The 17,037-nt window shown below is 41.8% G+C and overlaps 1 protein-coding gene across 1 annotated transcript in view; it reads right to left on the minus strand.

Moving 5' to 3' along the window:
• The window catches only part of KIF4A (kinesin family member 4A), a 40,730-nt gene that overhangs the window by 12,741 nt on the left and 10,952 nt on the right, over nt 1–17,037 (minus strand). Inside the window, exons 8-16 of the mRNA XM_075184505.1 lie at nt 13,176–13,295; nt 11,963–12,138; nt 11,809–11,870; nt 5,356–5,488; nt 4,950–5,008; nt 4,729–4,834; nt 4,207–4,281; nt 325–507; nt 27–130 (exon numbers count right to left, since the gene is read on the minus strand). Of these exons, the coding sequence (XP_075040606.1) occupies nt 27–130; nt 325–507; nt 4,207–4,281; nt 4,729–4,834; nt 4,950–5,008; nt 5,356–5,488; nt 11,809–11,870; nt 11,963–12,138; nt 13,176–13,295 (1,018 nt within the window). The remainder of the gene's footprint in view (nt 1–26; nt 131–324; nt 508–4,206; nt 4,282–4,728; nt 4,835–4,949; nt 5,009–5,355; nt 5,489–11,808; nt 11,871–11,962; nt 12,139–13,175; nt 13,296–17,037) is intronic.

The raw sequence follows: 17,037 nt of genomic DNA on the forward strand, positions 1-17,037 counted from the left end.
ACAAGAATATGCCATAATTTACTTACTTTGCTTGGTTGGTGTCTTTTTTCGCAGAATGAAGAGCCAGTATTAGCTCTTCCTTCTCTTTCTGTAAAGCGTCCACTTCAGTTTCCAATGTTTTTATATTATTCTGCACACAAAATAAGATTACATAAACAAGGAAACTAAAAAATAACCAAAAGGGGAAATATGGTCATAACAAGTTTGCATTCAGACAGAAGAGCTCAAGAGAAAAACAGCTAAGCCAGACACTGGACAATAGTCAGCCAATGCCACCTTCCCTCCCTATAACCTAAACGGTTATCGTTCATTGTGACGGTATACCTGGTATTCACTCTGCATGGGCTCCAGCTTATTGTCATTCTGAACCATCTTTCTTGCCAGAGCTTCTTTCAGCACCAATGCTTTATTTAACTCAATCAGTTCCTTAGAGAGCTGTGCTTGCCTAAGAGCATGATGTGTGGTGAATCCATCAGAAGAGCGTTTTTCTCCGCTGTCCAACAAGTTCTGAAGATCAAAACAAAACCATAATAGCTTCTTTGTTCTTTGTGATATTTAAGTACAAATATTTATAGACATTGAGAAATAAAAAAATAAACACTCCATCCACAATTGCATCACTGATCAGTTAAACCATGGTTGTCCAACCCACGGCCCGCATGCGGCCCAGCACGCCTGTGAATGTGGCCCAGAAGAAGTTTTGGTTGTGGCAAGGGGGCAGCACTGTTAGTGGAAAAATAAATCCAGCAAAAAAAAGAAAAGAAAATACTTACCTTGCGGTCACACGGTCACGTCAGCTGGTACTCCGGTTCCCTCCCTTGTCTCATCCTCCGTTCGGTGCTCGCAGTGAATGTCGGGCGTGATGTCATCACGCCCAACATCCATTGTGGAGCGCAGCACAGAGGAGTCACCCGCGCGAGAAGAACAATCAGCAGCACAGAATTGGAGAAAAGAAGAGAAGAGGACAGGAGAACAAGCCGATTAAAAGGTAAGTTAAGGGGGGATTTTTTTTATTATTTCAAGGGACGCTGACCAGTGAATAAAAGTCACCTGGTCCCGGAGCATCATGGACTTTATCTCCCTGCTACATACTTCTACTTGTAATACTAATGGGGCATTATATATTATTCTCTTTGGCCCATTATAAGTTGTTATCCCTTAACTAACATAGTGGTGTAATTAGCAAAACAGGTCACAATTTGGGGTCACAGATATGTCAGGTACCGCAGGCCTGGTCAGGGCACCCTGATATACAATGCCTGGCTTAAATGCACTTTATTTATATTGCATCGAAACAATACAAAAAGTGATTATAGTATAATAACTAGAGAGGATTTTTTGAACAGGGCAATTGAAAGGTAAGTATAGGGGGATTTGAAAAAAAGAGATATATATATATATATATATATATCTATATATATCTCTCACTTTTTTTTCAAATATATATATATGTTAACTATGTTTTCTATGGTATTTTAGATGATCAGCTATCGTTATTGTTAGTGTATCTTATGTGCGACCCAAACCAACTCGTCGTCTTCCAATGTGGCCCAGGGAAGCTAAAAGGTTGGACACCCCTGAGTTAAACCATACATATTTCCCATGTGGAATTTACAATCACAATTCTATGCAGTCCATTAAATGCTTGAAAGAACTGTCAGACAATCCCACTATGTCACGGTAGATGGGCATTCACAATATTATTAAAATGTACATCAAGTACCTCAAGTTTATTTCAGGTATTATAAAGCAATATTACACAATTGTGTCTTATTGTGATTAGTATGTGTTTAGTGTCTAAAATGTGCTCCTGCATTCTTGTCCTTTAAAGTCAGAAACAGCAGGGACAGTGATACAAATTTTCATATATTTGAGTGTAAGGACTCGAAGTTCCCTTTTCTTTGTATAAATCACATCTGAAAAGTCTTACCTATATAAATGAACACAAAACTAGACAATAATTGAAAAGAATTACAGCAATGGTAGATAAGTGACCGTGAGTGGGACATTTGTAATTCGCCTCCAAAATCAGAGCTAGTTGCACAGTACAAAAGGAGAAAATGGTGCATCTTCGGAGACTGTTTGGTGAATTGGCTGGTCAAGCGATTGTGAGCCCTGTTCTATTCAAATATAAACTCGATCGGAAATGCTTGTGAATGGAACTGCAAAAATTGCACAGCCTTGAAGGTCAAGACCCACTTCCCCAGGATTTTCTTGCTCAAATGAATAGAGATCTGTTTGAGAGCTAATAGAAAGCTTAATAATCAGTGCAGTAGATGTGTAAGATGTCAAACAGCAGACCTAGAAAGACAAGTGTCTGGATAGGAACTATATTGGATTCCATCAACTCAATCCATTCATTGCTGGATATGACAGACCTCAGATTCCATCTTTAACTTTTTCAGTCAAATCTGGGTGTTCAGAGTCTTGAGGTTCAAATCGGCTCAGAAACCAGACGGATACCTTCTGCCCAAGAGGAGGTTCAAATAGAATGGCATTCCATTCTAGTCTGCAAACAATGGGATGTCCACACCTATGAACTGAACCATTGATGCCTGTAGAGAAGCAGATGGGCTCCCACAACAGATGTATTCCGATGTGCAGACTAACTGACATGCAGTTTATCTGACAGCTTAGAAGGCGGCCCACTGGCTGCCCAAGCGTGACCCCTTGCATTACCTGCAGTGTGAATACTAAAACCTGGGACCTCGCACATTGGATATAAATCATGCTTTGGCTATATAGGTGTCTGAGATACCCCAGCCACAACATCTATTGACTTAACAATTGTTTCAATGATCTCGGCCAACCCTGAGGGCAGTAGCAATTGAAATGCGAATACCAGTTGCCCTGGACAATCAAGCTATGGGTGCATCCACCATGTGTGGAGAATCCTATTTATCAGTGTCCACACAAGAGGAGGACAAGAAGTCTGCAATTTGCATGATGAGTGAAACCCGCTTTCAGGTTTGGACCACAATTCACTAGCAAGTCATCTGAGGAAGAAAGAAAAACACTTTCTTCTTCCTTTTAAACAGCATATTGGTCAGTAACACGGACCTGACCGACTTGAATATTTAGTGTTCACACTACTGCATAGTGGAATCCTACACCAAGTGCAAGGAATCATCATTACTCAGTCCACCACTGCCTTGCCCTCCTACCGAGAGGAGAACTCAGAGTCTAAACCCTCGCAGGACTCGGACAATTCAGAACTCTAAAGAAAAGGCAATGCCATAAGGCTCTTGACTGACCTCGCTTGGTTTCAGGTCCAAACACGACTCACCAGGTTTAGTCCTCACATAGTGAAAGGACCACCCTCCCCCTGATGAACGGACCTGCGCGCTGAGTTTTCATCAATGGCAGAAGGATGGTTCTCTTCACTCACCCCACGGGGTCGTGTACGGAGCTATGGTAGCATACTAACAAACTGGGCCAAAGATTTAGCCCAGGCTGGTATAACCAGATCCATGTGCCCTAATTGGCTGCTGACAAAAATGGACCCTTGGGTGTGGGCTCGTGTGGTAGATTTTTGACGAAGATCCAATGAGACCAATGTAAATGATTGTATATACAGCACTAAATAATCGATGTAATTGTTATTAAGTAGACAGGTTTACCTTGCATGACATTTTTGCTATAAATGTGCCATCTTTGTTACACAATGCAAGTTTCTGTATTCAAAGAAGAACTATGTTCATGGCATCTTCACCTTAATTTTAATGCTAGGACAGTCTGCAGCCCTTAGTAACACATTACTTGTAAGATATTCAGCAGTTGCATGTACATGAATGGCCTGTCCAGCTGGCATGAGGCATCTATGTGGCCTCAAATGCGTTTGTGTCTCAAAAGGACTACCTAATCATAAGCCTAGCAGGGTCTAAACCCATGTCTATCCAGGGATATAGTGATGACAGTTTGATATCTCTTGATGCTTACAACATTATATTTATATTGATATAATAGAAAGCATCCTATATTCCTTTTTTTTTTTTTTATGTACAAATCTTCGCAGTTTGCGATCAATTACACATGAAATCAATAAAAGCCCTTTAAAGAAAAGCATCCCCAATTTGCATGCATAACCGCTTCAACATAAAATTTGAGATATCAAATTAGAAAAGATATATGATATTTGCTTCATTTTCTGACTGGCAGTAAATGTAGCTTTTTAAAATTCGGATAATTATATAACACAGGTCTTACCTCTTCAGACTGAGGAGAATTTGAGACATTCTCAACCGCTGCTTCAATAGACGCAGCAATTCCTGCGCTTTCATCCTGATAAAGATAAGGAAGGATCAGAGATAGACAAACAGTCACTTAGACATACCTCTCCACAGGACCACAAACGAAACAATTAACAGAGCAAGGAAGGAAAAAACAAAGCCTGTGTTTATCCAAATAAGCATTGTTTCATTAAGGTGGAGCAGCAGCATATTACCAATTGAGGGACAATTATGTATGTATTCCAACTGGGAATATAATGCAGGACCAAAATATATTTTCCTGGACTGAGAACTAACAATAAAAGTAAACATTAGAGGTGTGTGTGTATATAATGTATATAATATAATTATGTATATCTATATATCTACTTTCAATATCTACTTTCAATAAATTAAAATAAGTTTATATTTAAAACATAGAACCACAAGCTTCATATTTGATTCATTGTTGATTAGCTGTAAAATATGCTTTACGGAGGAATAGGTTTAAAAGCCTCACCTGAAGATGCACAATGACCTGTTGTAAGTTCCGAATCACCTCTAAGTTTTCCTTTAGTTCCTGGTCTTCTAGGCTCTCAACTAACCTTTCTAGGTCAACCTTGCACCTAAGAACAGAAAGAGGAAGAGAACATGAAATAAAGAAAAAAAAATAGAGCCCTATATCTTTTGATTATATTTAAAAAACAAAACAAAAAAAACCCAGTAAAAATAAACCCTCACGCTGCATGTTGCTGAAGCTCCTCCATCTTACTGATTAATTTATCATTCTCCTGTTCAGTCTGGAAGGGAAAACAAAAAAAAAAATAAGTGTGACATTGCACTATAGCACTTTACAAGATTTCAGAGGCAAAGATCTCACATGAAATAACTTTACTATCCCACACATATTCGTGAACATTATACAAAAACATTTGTTTATCAATTAATACACTGAGGTCTGCTGGCTTTTCCTTGTGTATAGTTTAAATTGAATTCAGAAAGAATCTCCCGCAGTATAAATTGTCTATTATGTACACAATGGAACCTAAGACACATAAGAAGCCTCTGCTATTACTGCACAAACTGCAAGCTAGTGAAGGATATAAAACAAACAAGGTACAATGCTAAGCTGCAGGGCTCAGCTTACCAAAATAATTTTCTCCAGAATCTGAGCAGTCTGTTCTGCAGCCTCACTCAGTTCCCGACTCAGCTTTCCATTTTCCTCCTCCAAAGTCTTATTTTTCACCAATAGAGACTGTAAATTTTCACATGGTTCCATGCTAAGAATAGAGCAGGGACAGAGGAATTACAACAAATTTATTATAGGTATCAGATTGTTTAATTTTGGTTTTTTGCCATTAAGCATCAAAAAGAAAAAAAAAGAAAAAATTCACAAACCCACCCCCTCTCATCCCAAAAACACACTATTTTTTTTTCAGTGTGCAAGTTAATCAGGAGCACATCCATTTGGGCTTTGGTGAGCAGAGGAGAGAATGCCTGGAGGCTATTTGGCTTGCAGAGCTTGATCACACACTGCACATAATGACTTTCAACTGGAGACAGTACAAAAAGAATTAACATTGTTCTAGCAATCATCGCTGTCCTATATGTTGATGGCTTCCTATTTAAGGCTTCCTATACAACTCAACACTTTATCCTCTACACCTTGCCGCCTAGTGTAATCATCAATGCAGGAGGAATCCTCAATGTCCAAATCACCTTACTCCTAAGAGGAGTACTCCGAGTTGGATCCCTCCAATGACAGAACCACAACAGGACACTGAGGCCTACCTGTAGCAGCAAACTCTAAAATACTCTATAAAGAGAAAAGACACATTAACAAGGCCCTGCCAGGCTTTGTGCCCAGAGAGATTCTTCTGACAGAGTCGCTATGAAAGTCTGAAGACCCCTGAACAGGAAAAGTCAGATGTTTTCTGAAGCCTCAGCAGAGGGAGGCGGAAGGTCATGTACACGGACCTCCTGGGAACCTGCAGCAAGCTGTGTAAGCTCAACAGATTGTGCCATTGATTTAGGCCTGGCTGGTTTTGACAGATCAGTGGCACCAAATGCAGGCGAGCCTGGCAGTTGGCCTCATGCTGCCCATAAGTCATCCTCTCCTGATTATACGGTATATAACTTGGACTAACATATTGAAGTTAAAAAAGGAATTTTACACGATAAATCAGTTTCTCTGATTCCATCTGGGGGACACAACCTTCCATGTTAAGAACCGTAACTCCGCAGTCTAACGGTTCAAAGGGAGGTCCTTGTAGCATATTAAGGACCAGATTAAGATCCCAGGGTGCTGTGGGCGGAACATATGGAGGCTGGATACGCAGAACTCCCTGTAGGAAGAAAGGTCCTGACGTCTGGCAAGTCTGCCAGGCGAATGTGAAAAAAAAACACTGAAAGGGCCCCCATTAAGGCCATCCTGGAGAAAAGCAAGGAACCTTGAGAGGCAGAAGGAAGCCATGTGGCAGGTTCGGCTCTCACACCATCTAATGTAGGTACGCCAGACGCGGTGGTAAATTCGAGCAGAGACTGGCTTTCTAGCATGAAGGAGGGTCTCCACTACACGTGGAGAAAAACCTCTGGACCTCCAAAGGTTGCCCTCAACAGCCATGCCGTTAAATTCAGCCGAGGTATGGTCCTTGAAGAAGGCGTTCTTCTCGAAGTGGTAACCGTAGACCTGAACCTACCTCCATCTACAGAATTTCTGCATAGCAGACTCGCCGCGGCCAAGCTGCAGCCACCAGTATCACTGAAAGTCCATCCTGCTTGACTCTTCGAAGGACACGGGGAATCTTGGAAATGGGAGGGAACAGGTACCCTAACCTGAAGTCCCAGGGCATTGTCATTACATCAACGGCCAACGCCAGAGGGTCCCCTGCTCTTTAACAAAAGTGTTGGACCTTTAGGTTGTGACGAGATTCCATTAGGTCTCTGTCCGGGGTCCCCCATCGTAAGACCAGAGACCACTCCCCTGGCAGAATCGCATGCCGGCTTAGATAGACTGCTTCCCAGTTTTTGGAAGCCTGTAATAAAAACTGCGGAGTTGGAGGGAATGTAGTCATCGTCCCGGTCTGTTGACGTAAGACACTGCCGTGGCATTGTCGGACTGCAGACGGACTGTGCGCCCTGTAAGGCCTTTAACATGGCTTTCAGTTCCAGCATATTGATGAAGAGAGAGGTCTTCTGAGCAGACCAGAGTCCCTGAAGTCTCAAATGAAGAACCACAGTCCCCCATCCCCATAGGTTGGCGTCTGTGGATACTAAGATCCAAGACCATGGGTCAAAAGACCTGCCGACTAGCAAATTGTCCTGGTGAATAGTCCATCTGAGGGATTGTCTCGCCTCTGGCGACAAGTGTATCAATTGGCGTTTTAACTTTTGATGGGATCCTGACCACTTCTTTAAGAAGTCCCATTGGAAGCAGCGAGAGTGAAGTCAACCATAAGGGTGAGTCTCGAAGGGTGACACCATCTTTCCTAGTAGGCGCATGCATAAGAGGACCGACGGTCTGCGGCCGGTCAAAAGTTGAGTCTGTGTCTCACAAGGCTCGTGATTTGTCCTCTGGAAGAAATACCTGTTATTTGGTATCCATTATCAGTCCCAGAAAAGTCATTCTCTGGCAAGGGGTTAACTGGGATTTGGAACAATTTATGAGCCACCCATGCATCTCCAGGATCCTGATGGTGAGCTGTAGCTGCCAGTCGAGCAGGTGAGCAGAGGCAGCCTTGATTAGATCGTCCAGGTAGGGCACTATATGCACACCTGTGGAATGAAGACAAGCTGCCATCACCGCCATTATTTTTGTAAACACCCTTGGTGCCGTTGAAAGGCCGAATGGGAGAGCTCTGAACTGGTAGTGAGACGGTCCCTCTGTGAATCTGAGAAGAGCCTGCTGTGCCTTCCAGAAAGGAACATAGAGGTAGGAGTCTAATGTTGCCATGTACTGGTTCGCTTCCAGTCCATTGATAACAGACCTGAGGGACTCCATCCGAAACGTGTCCATCTGCAGTTGTATGTACAACCATTTTAGGTTCAGTATAGGGCGGAAAGAGCCATCCGGCTTTCAGACCAAAGAGAGGTTGGAGTAGAAACCCTGTCTCTTGATGTTCAGGAACTTTCTGGATGACTCCTGCAGAAAGAGAGGCAACACAGATGAGCATTGCCTGTCTTCTTTGTGGGTCGCAGGGAAGGCTGGTTGCGAAAAATTGACGAGGGGCTGGGGGCCCGATAGGTCTTTTATGTAACCTCATCATAATCCCACAAATCCAAATCTCTGCCCACTGATCTTCTAACAGAAGCAGACGTCCCCCCACTCCTGCCGCCGGGGGGGATGGAGGACCGTCAAGCTGCTGGTTTATTCGGGAGCTTGGTTGGAGGACGGTTCGTGGAGGAGGAGGAAGACCTACCTCGGTGCGAGTGTCCTCTAGTGCAAGGTGGTCTGGACCTGTGTGTCTGTCCCCAACCAGATAAGCACCCGACGAAAGGGCTATCTAAAATGAGAACCCAGGGTGTCCTAGACTTTGGGACACTGACTGAGAGGAAGGTACTTTTGCCTCCTGTTGCCTGGCAAATTATGCTGTCCAATTCAGGCCCAAATAGTACTCCACCTGAAAAAGGGAGAGACTTTAAAGATTTTTGATTCAATGTCTGCTTCCCAGGACTTCAGCCATACGGTCCTCCTGGCCGCAACTGCCATTGCGGAAACAGAGGAGATAGAAGCTGCGTTTTGGGTAGCTTCATATAGGTATCCTGAAGCCTCCTTGAAGTGAAGGGCCAGTAGAAGTCTGAAACCTGCAGACTTGTTGCCAACTGGTCAGCCCATGTTTCCATAGCTCTGGCAACCCATGCTGATGAAAACTTGGGTCTAAATGAAGTGTCTGCTACAATGTAGGTGGACTTCAAGAAAGCCTCTATCTTACGGTCAGTGGGATACTGCAAGGAGGCTGTCCCTGGAAGAGGGAGTGTGGTGTGGCAAGCCAAGCGTGCCACTGGCGTATCAACCCTTGGGACCTGTTCTCAACGGTTTAACTCATTCCTCCTACAATGGGTATAGAGCAAGGTACCTTCGTGGAATAACAAACCTGTGATCAGGTTGTTTCCAGGATGCTTCTGCGATCTCTTTTAACTCCACTGATGGTGGAAAAAGAATCGCCCGTCTCCTGACCTTTTTAAAGAGCCTTCAATCTACAGTTCTAGTCTCCTCTAGGTCTAGAAGTCCACAATGCTGCCACCAGGTCATCAATTCCCTGACATCTGGGAGATTCCTCTGGGTCCATTACCTGTGCGGAATCAGAATCCTCTAAAACCTCGTCCTCCGGCTTCTGAGGATCTTCCCGAATCAGAAAGGGACAGAGGGGAGTAAGCAGACATGTGTCGCTTTTTCTTGGGTAAAGGTCTTGGCGCCTACAAGAAGCAGTTTAACCGATCTAGGCCTCTGACCAATGATGTAGAACAATCCGGTTCTCCAGTAGGAGGGGCTTGGGAGGAGAGTACGGATGCATCCCCCGCCTGTCCTGAGACGACGGACTCCGATTCCCGTGGTCCCACCTGAATTGAAGGGGTCTATTGTTACAGAGGTTGAAGGGAGTACCGCAACAACCGCCAGAATTGTCGGTTTAGAAAGCAGTTGTACCAATGTGGTAAGCCATTGTGTCAGGGCAGCCGCCCATGCTGGCGTTTCAGTTATTGGTGGTGCGTTAGTATGTGCCTGTGTTACTATGGGAACCTCACCGCAGTCAGTACAATGCGCCCCATGGGTCCTGTTAAATGGGTAATTTAACTTTATACTTGAAGTATAATACTTTGCACAAGATGCTTTACCCTTGTCAGACATTTTATAAGGAACAGTGTCGCAGCAATAAAATGTAATACAGGCATTCGCACAAGAAATAGACAGAAAATACTAACTAATCTATGACAGAAGTTAAAAGATGGTATCCTTGTTAAGGCTGTGTGTGAAACAAAAGAATATCTATGCAAGTAGTATTCTACCTATTAATCCATTTGCATGAAATAAGTTTTTCTAATACACCCCATATCTAATTATAGGGAGCTCAGAAAAAGATTTTAGTGGTACTTGGCCGTCAGTGAAAGCTGTCCAGCTCACACTGTCTGATAGCTGCCACCTTTCACGGAACTAGTGTGCTCTGTATAGGACAGAGCACACTCCTGTAAGGCATATAAATAAAAAATAAAATAAAAATAACTATAACTAAGAAATAACCACCTAGCATAAGCAAGCCCAACTCCCTTGGGCACTTAACTAAAAACTGAAGAGGCTACAGTGGGTTTGCAGAGAGGAGGGGTTTGTCAGCATGATACATTAACAAGTTAACTAGTTAAGTGCCACACTCCACTCCCCTCACACAACCCTGTGGTAGCAGTGTCCCCCAGATAGGATAAGAGAGAAAATTGAGCAATTAGCCAATGTAGCCTTGCAGAAATCTTCGGGCACTAGCCCACTCAAAAGGAAACATACCTCACTCAAAAATTCCATACAGTGGACATGCAGAGTAGGAGAGCTTGGGACTGCAGGGCCAAGTGTGTGTATTTTGGCTTTCCTCCATCTGCGAGGAAAGCTTGCCATGGAGGTGCTGACCTGTCCACACCCTCCAAAAGGATATCTCCTAAAGACCAGATTATGCAAGTTGCGGATCTACCATAGCCAACAAATGACCCACTTACCAAATATTCATGGGGGCTGACTAACTACCAGCTCCCATCCGGAAGAGTGGAATCACTTGAAACCCACACCTTTGATAGACAGTCGGCCAATAGCACAGTGCAACGTGGGACTCCCTACATGTGGCAATAGTGACGGGGTCCCTTAGGAGCAAGGAGGTGAGAAGAAGAGAACACAAGATTTTAAACTTCGCTCCTATGCAGGGAGGAGCAGGGTGTGCTAAAAGGGAAAGAGGATTCCGTTTTATACTGCCTCTTAAAGGATTAAATATAGCCCTCAGAGTGGCTCAAAAGAAGCTCTACTCCAAAACTCTTTTTGACAGCATTTAGCAAAGGGATGTGGCAAGACAGTATTAGCATCATCCAGTTGTGCATCACTGGTTATATAACCTACATGATTGTGGTGACATTACTTAGCTAACAATGAAAAACCAGGAAGTACTACAGCCCTAAAATTTTAAATTGAAACACAGACAAGTGACATACATAGTTGATGAGGTTGAAAAAAAAAAACCAAAAAAAAAAACCCCGACACCAGTCCATCAAGTTCAACCTATAAAATGCTCCAGAGGATGTCCTGGGAGACTCGCTCTGTCAGGCAGCAGTAAGATGCCACCCTACACCTATTGAGTCATTCAGAATTTGCAAGGTTTTAAAGTACATAAAAGGCTTGCCATGCTGAAACAAACTTTCTCCTAACAACCAGGCAACCTTAGGGGAAAATGTTTCAAGTACAATAATACTCCACAAGTAAAAACCCCCAAAAAATAAAAACAAAAGCTTTTTAACTTAAAAATGCTCAATGCTGGGGATATCTAGTTTCAAAGCGGAGGAGGATTACTTCACTAATTAAATAGTTTTCCAGTGCTTCATGAATACTGCACTAAACAAAGCTTCATGTTCTTACTTTGTCAAGACAGGTAGCGTTCCTCCATGGGCCTGTAGCAAATAAACCTGCAGTTCTTGCACCTGTAAGAAAAAATATTTTGAAAAATTATAATATTCTTAAGAAAGTTTCCCTCATGTGTGTGAACTTTCTTTAGGAAATCCTAATGTTTCACCTGCTGCTTTAGCCTGTGAAGCTCTGCAGCCTGCGGATCAGTGTTCACTATAGGCTTATTCTTGATCTTTCTGGCTCTGTCTGCGTATCGGAGTGTGTTTAGGGTCTCTTCCATGTTAGAATCAGCAGGACTAACACATGCGATCATGAGTGTATGGCTGTTACCTCCCAGGGAATCTGTGAAATTGTATATTTATTTATATAAGTCCAACAAAATACAATCCAATTGGAATATTAATGTATCCTATGCAAAGACCTAACAAACTACTCTACATTGTGTAGACACTGAAAAATTATCAAATAATTTGTATTTCAAACCAAAGCTAAATGTATTAAAAACACTAGATCACTTTTGGTCCAAGGCAAACTGGGAATAGCTCTGCTCAATGCAGGCTGGCATGATGAAGAGGAGAGCCAAATCCGTGCTAGCTGCCTAAACTTGATTTATTCAAGTAGGTCAGATGGGAGTGATGCATTATATGCTGCATCTGAATGGACAGAAGCTTCATCTAATCCAAAAATCTGATGGATAGAATACACGAACCACAATTCCAGAAGTTTAAACCTCCCACCCAGTTACGCAGCCAGTGCCTGCTCCCTTGTGAGCTGTCACTGCACAATTTAACCTGGTAAAGACTTATGAAGATTTGGACAGCAGTCCTCATCTGGAACTTTCCCACTTAGAAAATTCAGTTCTCTTCAATATACTTCACTTAGGGGTTAAATGTGCAAAATAGAAGGAAGGACTCTGCTAGTGTGTATCTCTTCTACCTTTTCCCTGCAGATTCTTGATCTGCAAGCTGTGTTGATGCCACTCCCCATCGCTGCATCATTGCACGACTAAATACTGTAAGTAGTCTATTTGCACTACTAGGATCAAACTTTACTACAACGGATTTGTGATGCATATTTATTAAAAAGAAATAGATAGGCATGGGTTTCAATTAGGAAATAGTCACAAAAACATAGTGCCTTATTTTTGAGGCAAATGTGAGAAAGCAATAGATTGGTACAATGCTGTAACACACCACAAAGTCTGCTGTCTGGATGATAAAAAGTGCTGCACTTAATTAACAAGCACCAAATGAACAAAAATCTGCACACATCTTTTTTTCGTGTTTTCACAAGAGGTCTAATTTATTAAAAGAGTTAGTAACATACCTGCGAGTCCTATAATTTATTTAATCACAAAATAGCACAAGAACCAATATTACCTTGCAGAAGACGAGTTAACTTTGAATCTCTGTATGGCACAAAGCCACCTTTCTTTGTTTCATCTCCCAAAGCACTGATGACATTGCCCAAACATAACAAGCCACGGTTAATACTGATACCTAAAAGCAAAGAAAAACCATGTGCATTAGTTCTCTTGCTAACCGGCTTGTGCCAAATGTGCAGCTGCCCTTTCACAACAACTGTGATGTAACATGAATTTAGGTCTGACCATGACTATTGGATTTGCAATAAAAATACAAGACACCCCCTAAATTTTCCCAAACAATGGTTTTAAATACATTTTGGCATGCATAATGGGTATTAAGTAAACTGAATACAATAGTTGCAAGACCACCACTATACTAAAAAACTAAAATAAACATGGGGCAGCAACAACTATCTCCAAGTACTGATAAAATTGTGTGGTCCCTGTATAACTAATGCTTCACAAAAGAAAGCCTACACGTGAACATTGTACTACTAACAAAGCTGCATGAAATTAAATACAGCTTCTCAGGAACTCCAAAAACACTGTTGCTTCCTTGACCCTAAAGCAATAGTTTAGTTTAGACAGGAGGCGTTCGTTCTCAATTTCTGCTTCCCTACCAGTAGATGGCAGCAAAATAACAGTATCTACACAAAAAATTCCTCTGCAAAAAAATTTCTAAGCAGACATACCCACATTGTTTATCAGAGTTAAACGACAACACAAGTGTGTGAAAGGCTCAAAACCATAGCCCCAACTATTACTTTGTTAGGTCAGAAGGCTCATTTGAAGAAAGTGCTAAACAGTAATAAAACAATACTGGGTAATACATAAGCATAGAGAACTTACATGTAATTGGGAAGAATATCACTGAACAGTGGTCGTTTCTGGGTGGGTAAGGGTTTGGGCAGATTGAGAGGGTCTTATTTTGTCTCTATTTCAAATCTCTAAATATTTGGAGGTATAGAATTGGGTTGGCCAATGATGCGCCCCATGTAAATCATGTAATTTCAGCTGGTGTTAGTGAATGGGTGACTACTTTAGGGGAACAAACATTATGCATACCCGGTATGTATTATATAGTTGACAAGTTTTAGTACTATAGCTGTAAACAAATGTCCTCTGTTTTTGTAATCCTCACTAAGTTGACAAGAAACAACTAGGAAGCTTCAATTGAATGCAGGTTAGGGAATCAAAGTTGGATGCATTTGCTCAACATGTGTTCAGCTCAAAAACAGAAGCATCTGCACCAGGTGTAGCATGTGTCTACTTACACCCCATGATAGAATAGGAATAGAATAGATAGAACAGAGGTGGCTTGATATAGTTATAAATGTCAAATTGCCTCATTTGCACATATGTCATACTATAGAATGAAATATACACAAAAGAGAATAGTGTCTTGACAGTTTTAATAAAGTGAAATTTGCATTTTCCATACGAAGTGTAATTACAAACAGACATGGAATGCAAACATCAGTTTTCAAAAGTTTTGTTCCTTGCAGTAGACCACATGAAAAGAACGCAAATAGGTAGACAAAACTTGATGCATTAGTGTTGTGGATGTACATGAAGCACTATCAGCTGGGTGAGTCATTATGCAATTAGTCAATCAAAAACAGCTATAGTGTTGCTGATTTGATATCCTTAAGAATCAATGAAACAGCCCTCCAGCACTTACAGGAGACACACAGATGTGAACGCATCCACAGAATACGCCTAATTGTGTTGAAATTATGTAGACACCCTTAACTATACTCCACCTATACAGCCAACATCTGTCCGACCCATTCCACCACTCCAGGTGGAAGGATACACAAGCCAACGATAAGCAGAAAACTATATATAAAGGACATACTCGTGTGCATATTTAATAAGCATGCACAGTAGAGTAATGCTTTTCCTCACGCAAAAAACTGGTCAAATGAGTGTTATGGGGGAAGGTCCAGTTACATGATCCAAACATCAAAATCTAAAATTAACATAAATCAGGCATTAATTAGCTGTGAATACCAGGATATGAACCTTCTTATTTAGTATAATGGAAAGCGGCCTTAGTCCAAAACGCTTATCCATTCAAGTGTTCTCCCCAGCATCCATTTCCCTGGTGCTCCCCCCAGCTGTTTTGACTTGCCATCCGGCTCTTGGAGCCCAACAAAGTCCTGTTATAATAGAATAAACCATTGTTTCTCCTATTAGAACAGAAACTATTTGTGCACTATAACCAGCGGTGTATGTTAGACCACTGGCCACCAAGTCTGACCAGTCCTGGCAAGTGTGGGCAATAACCACCAACATTTTTCAAAATGATTGCAAAGAATTACGCTGCGCTTACCCGGCTACTTCTTAATGCCACCCAGCTGGCAAAAATTTCTGGAGAGAACAATGCATTTCCTCATCATCCACCTCAACTCTGCAACTTCCTCCTATTTGGTATTTCCCTTACACATCTATCCTTGAATCAATCTATCCCAAATGCTGCAGCAAGACTGACCTTGCTCTCTCAATGTGCCACATCTTCCTCACCAATTTGCAAAACAATACAAAAGGCCCTCCATGTTTACAAAAATACAACTGAAAATACTCGCCCTCTCCACCACCCCTTCATACATCTCAAATCATATATTGAACATTAGATCTAATATTAGATCTACCTCTAACATGCGCTTCAGCACATTCGTTAACCACGGTTCACTTCCACCTAAGTTCTCCCATGTGGCTACTGACTTACCTACGACTTTAGATCAGATTTTCATCTAGCCTTCAATTCATTAAATCCTCTATGAAATCTCACCTCTTTATTAGGAATTAAAAGGGAAAAAGGGTATACATTTGCAGCAGAAGGAAGCATTAATAAGCTGTTTCACATTTAAAATTGTTCACTACCAATAGCCCCAAGAAGGCATATTGCGGTCCTGTAAAAACCTAAGGTACTTCGGTAGCCACAAGACTTTAAACAGAAGGAGGTCACTAGACTTGGTGAATCAAGAGGTCCAGTATATCTGCAGCTGGGACAGTGTTCTCCCCAACACCTATTTCCCAGGTACTCCACCCAGCTGTTTTTACTTGCCACTCGGCTCTTGGAGCCCAACAGAGTTCTATTATAATATAATTAACCATTGTTTCTCCTATTAGAACAGGCACTACAGTAAGGAGTGTGTGTTAGACCATTGACCACCAATCTGACCAGCTCGGTAGGTGTGGGCAATAACCTTTTTCATTATTACTGCAAAAGTATTACACTGCCCCCACCCGGCTGGCAAAATTTTCTGGGAAGAACACTGTCAGTATTTCCCCTGCATGTTTACCAGTTTGTTCTAACTACGGGTGCGAGTATTACTTTTACATGTTATTTTAGGTTTTATACTTTAGTATAACAATTAAGATCATATAATGGCTTCAGAAGCAGGCCAACATAAAAAGCAAGGTATCAAAATATTGGGACCTATTCGTAAACTTGTGTGTACCGATTGTAGGGAATGTTTGGGGGGGTTTTTTTTGGTTTTTTTTAGAGAAATGTAAGTCAATTGATAAATAGCCAGCTGGTAAAGACAGCCCAAACAGCAGTTATTTGTAGATGGATACGTCCTTTTCTCAAATTGCCTAGGCCTCTTAAGAAAACTATTTGGGACAAAACTAAAAATGGAGTAAAGAGATCTAGGACTAGTAGAAAGTGATAATTCTCTAACTGGAGGACTTACCCCCAACATTAAGTGGGAGATTTAATTTCCTGCAGTGTTCTTCAGAACAACGCAGTGTGCGCATTAATACATTGATTTTCGCTCACAGCTCCCTGAGCAGAAATCTGTGTTAAAATTACTGTACCAACAGTAATAATGCTCACCCTGTGTTGTTCTAAAGAACACTGCGGGAAA

The sequence above is a fragment of the Mixophyes fleayi genome, chromosome 9 (genome assembly GCF_038048845.1).
Source record: "Mixophyes fleayi isolate aMixFle1 chromosome 9, aMixFle1.hap1, whole genome shotgun sequence".
Taxonomy (NCBI): domain Eukaryota; kingdom Metazoa; phylum Chordata; class Amphibia; order Anura; family Limnodynastidae; genus Mixophyes; species Mixophyes fleayi.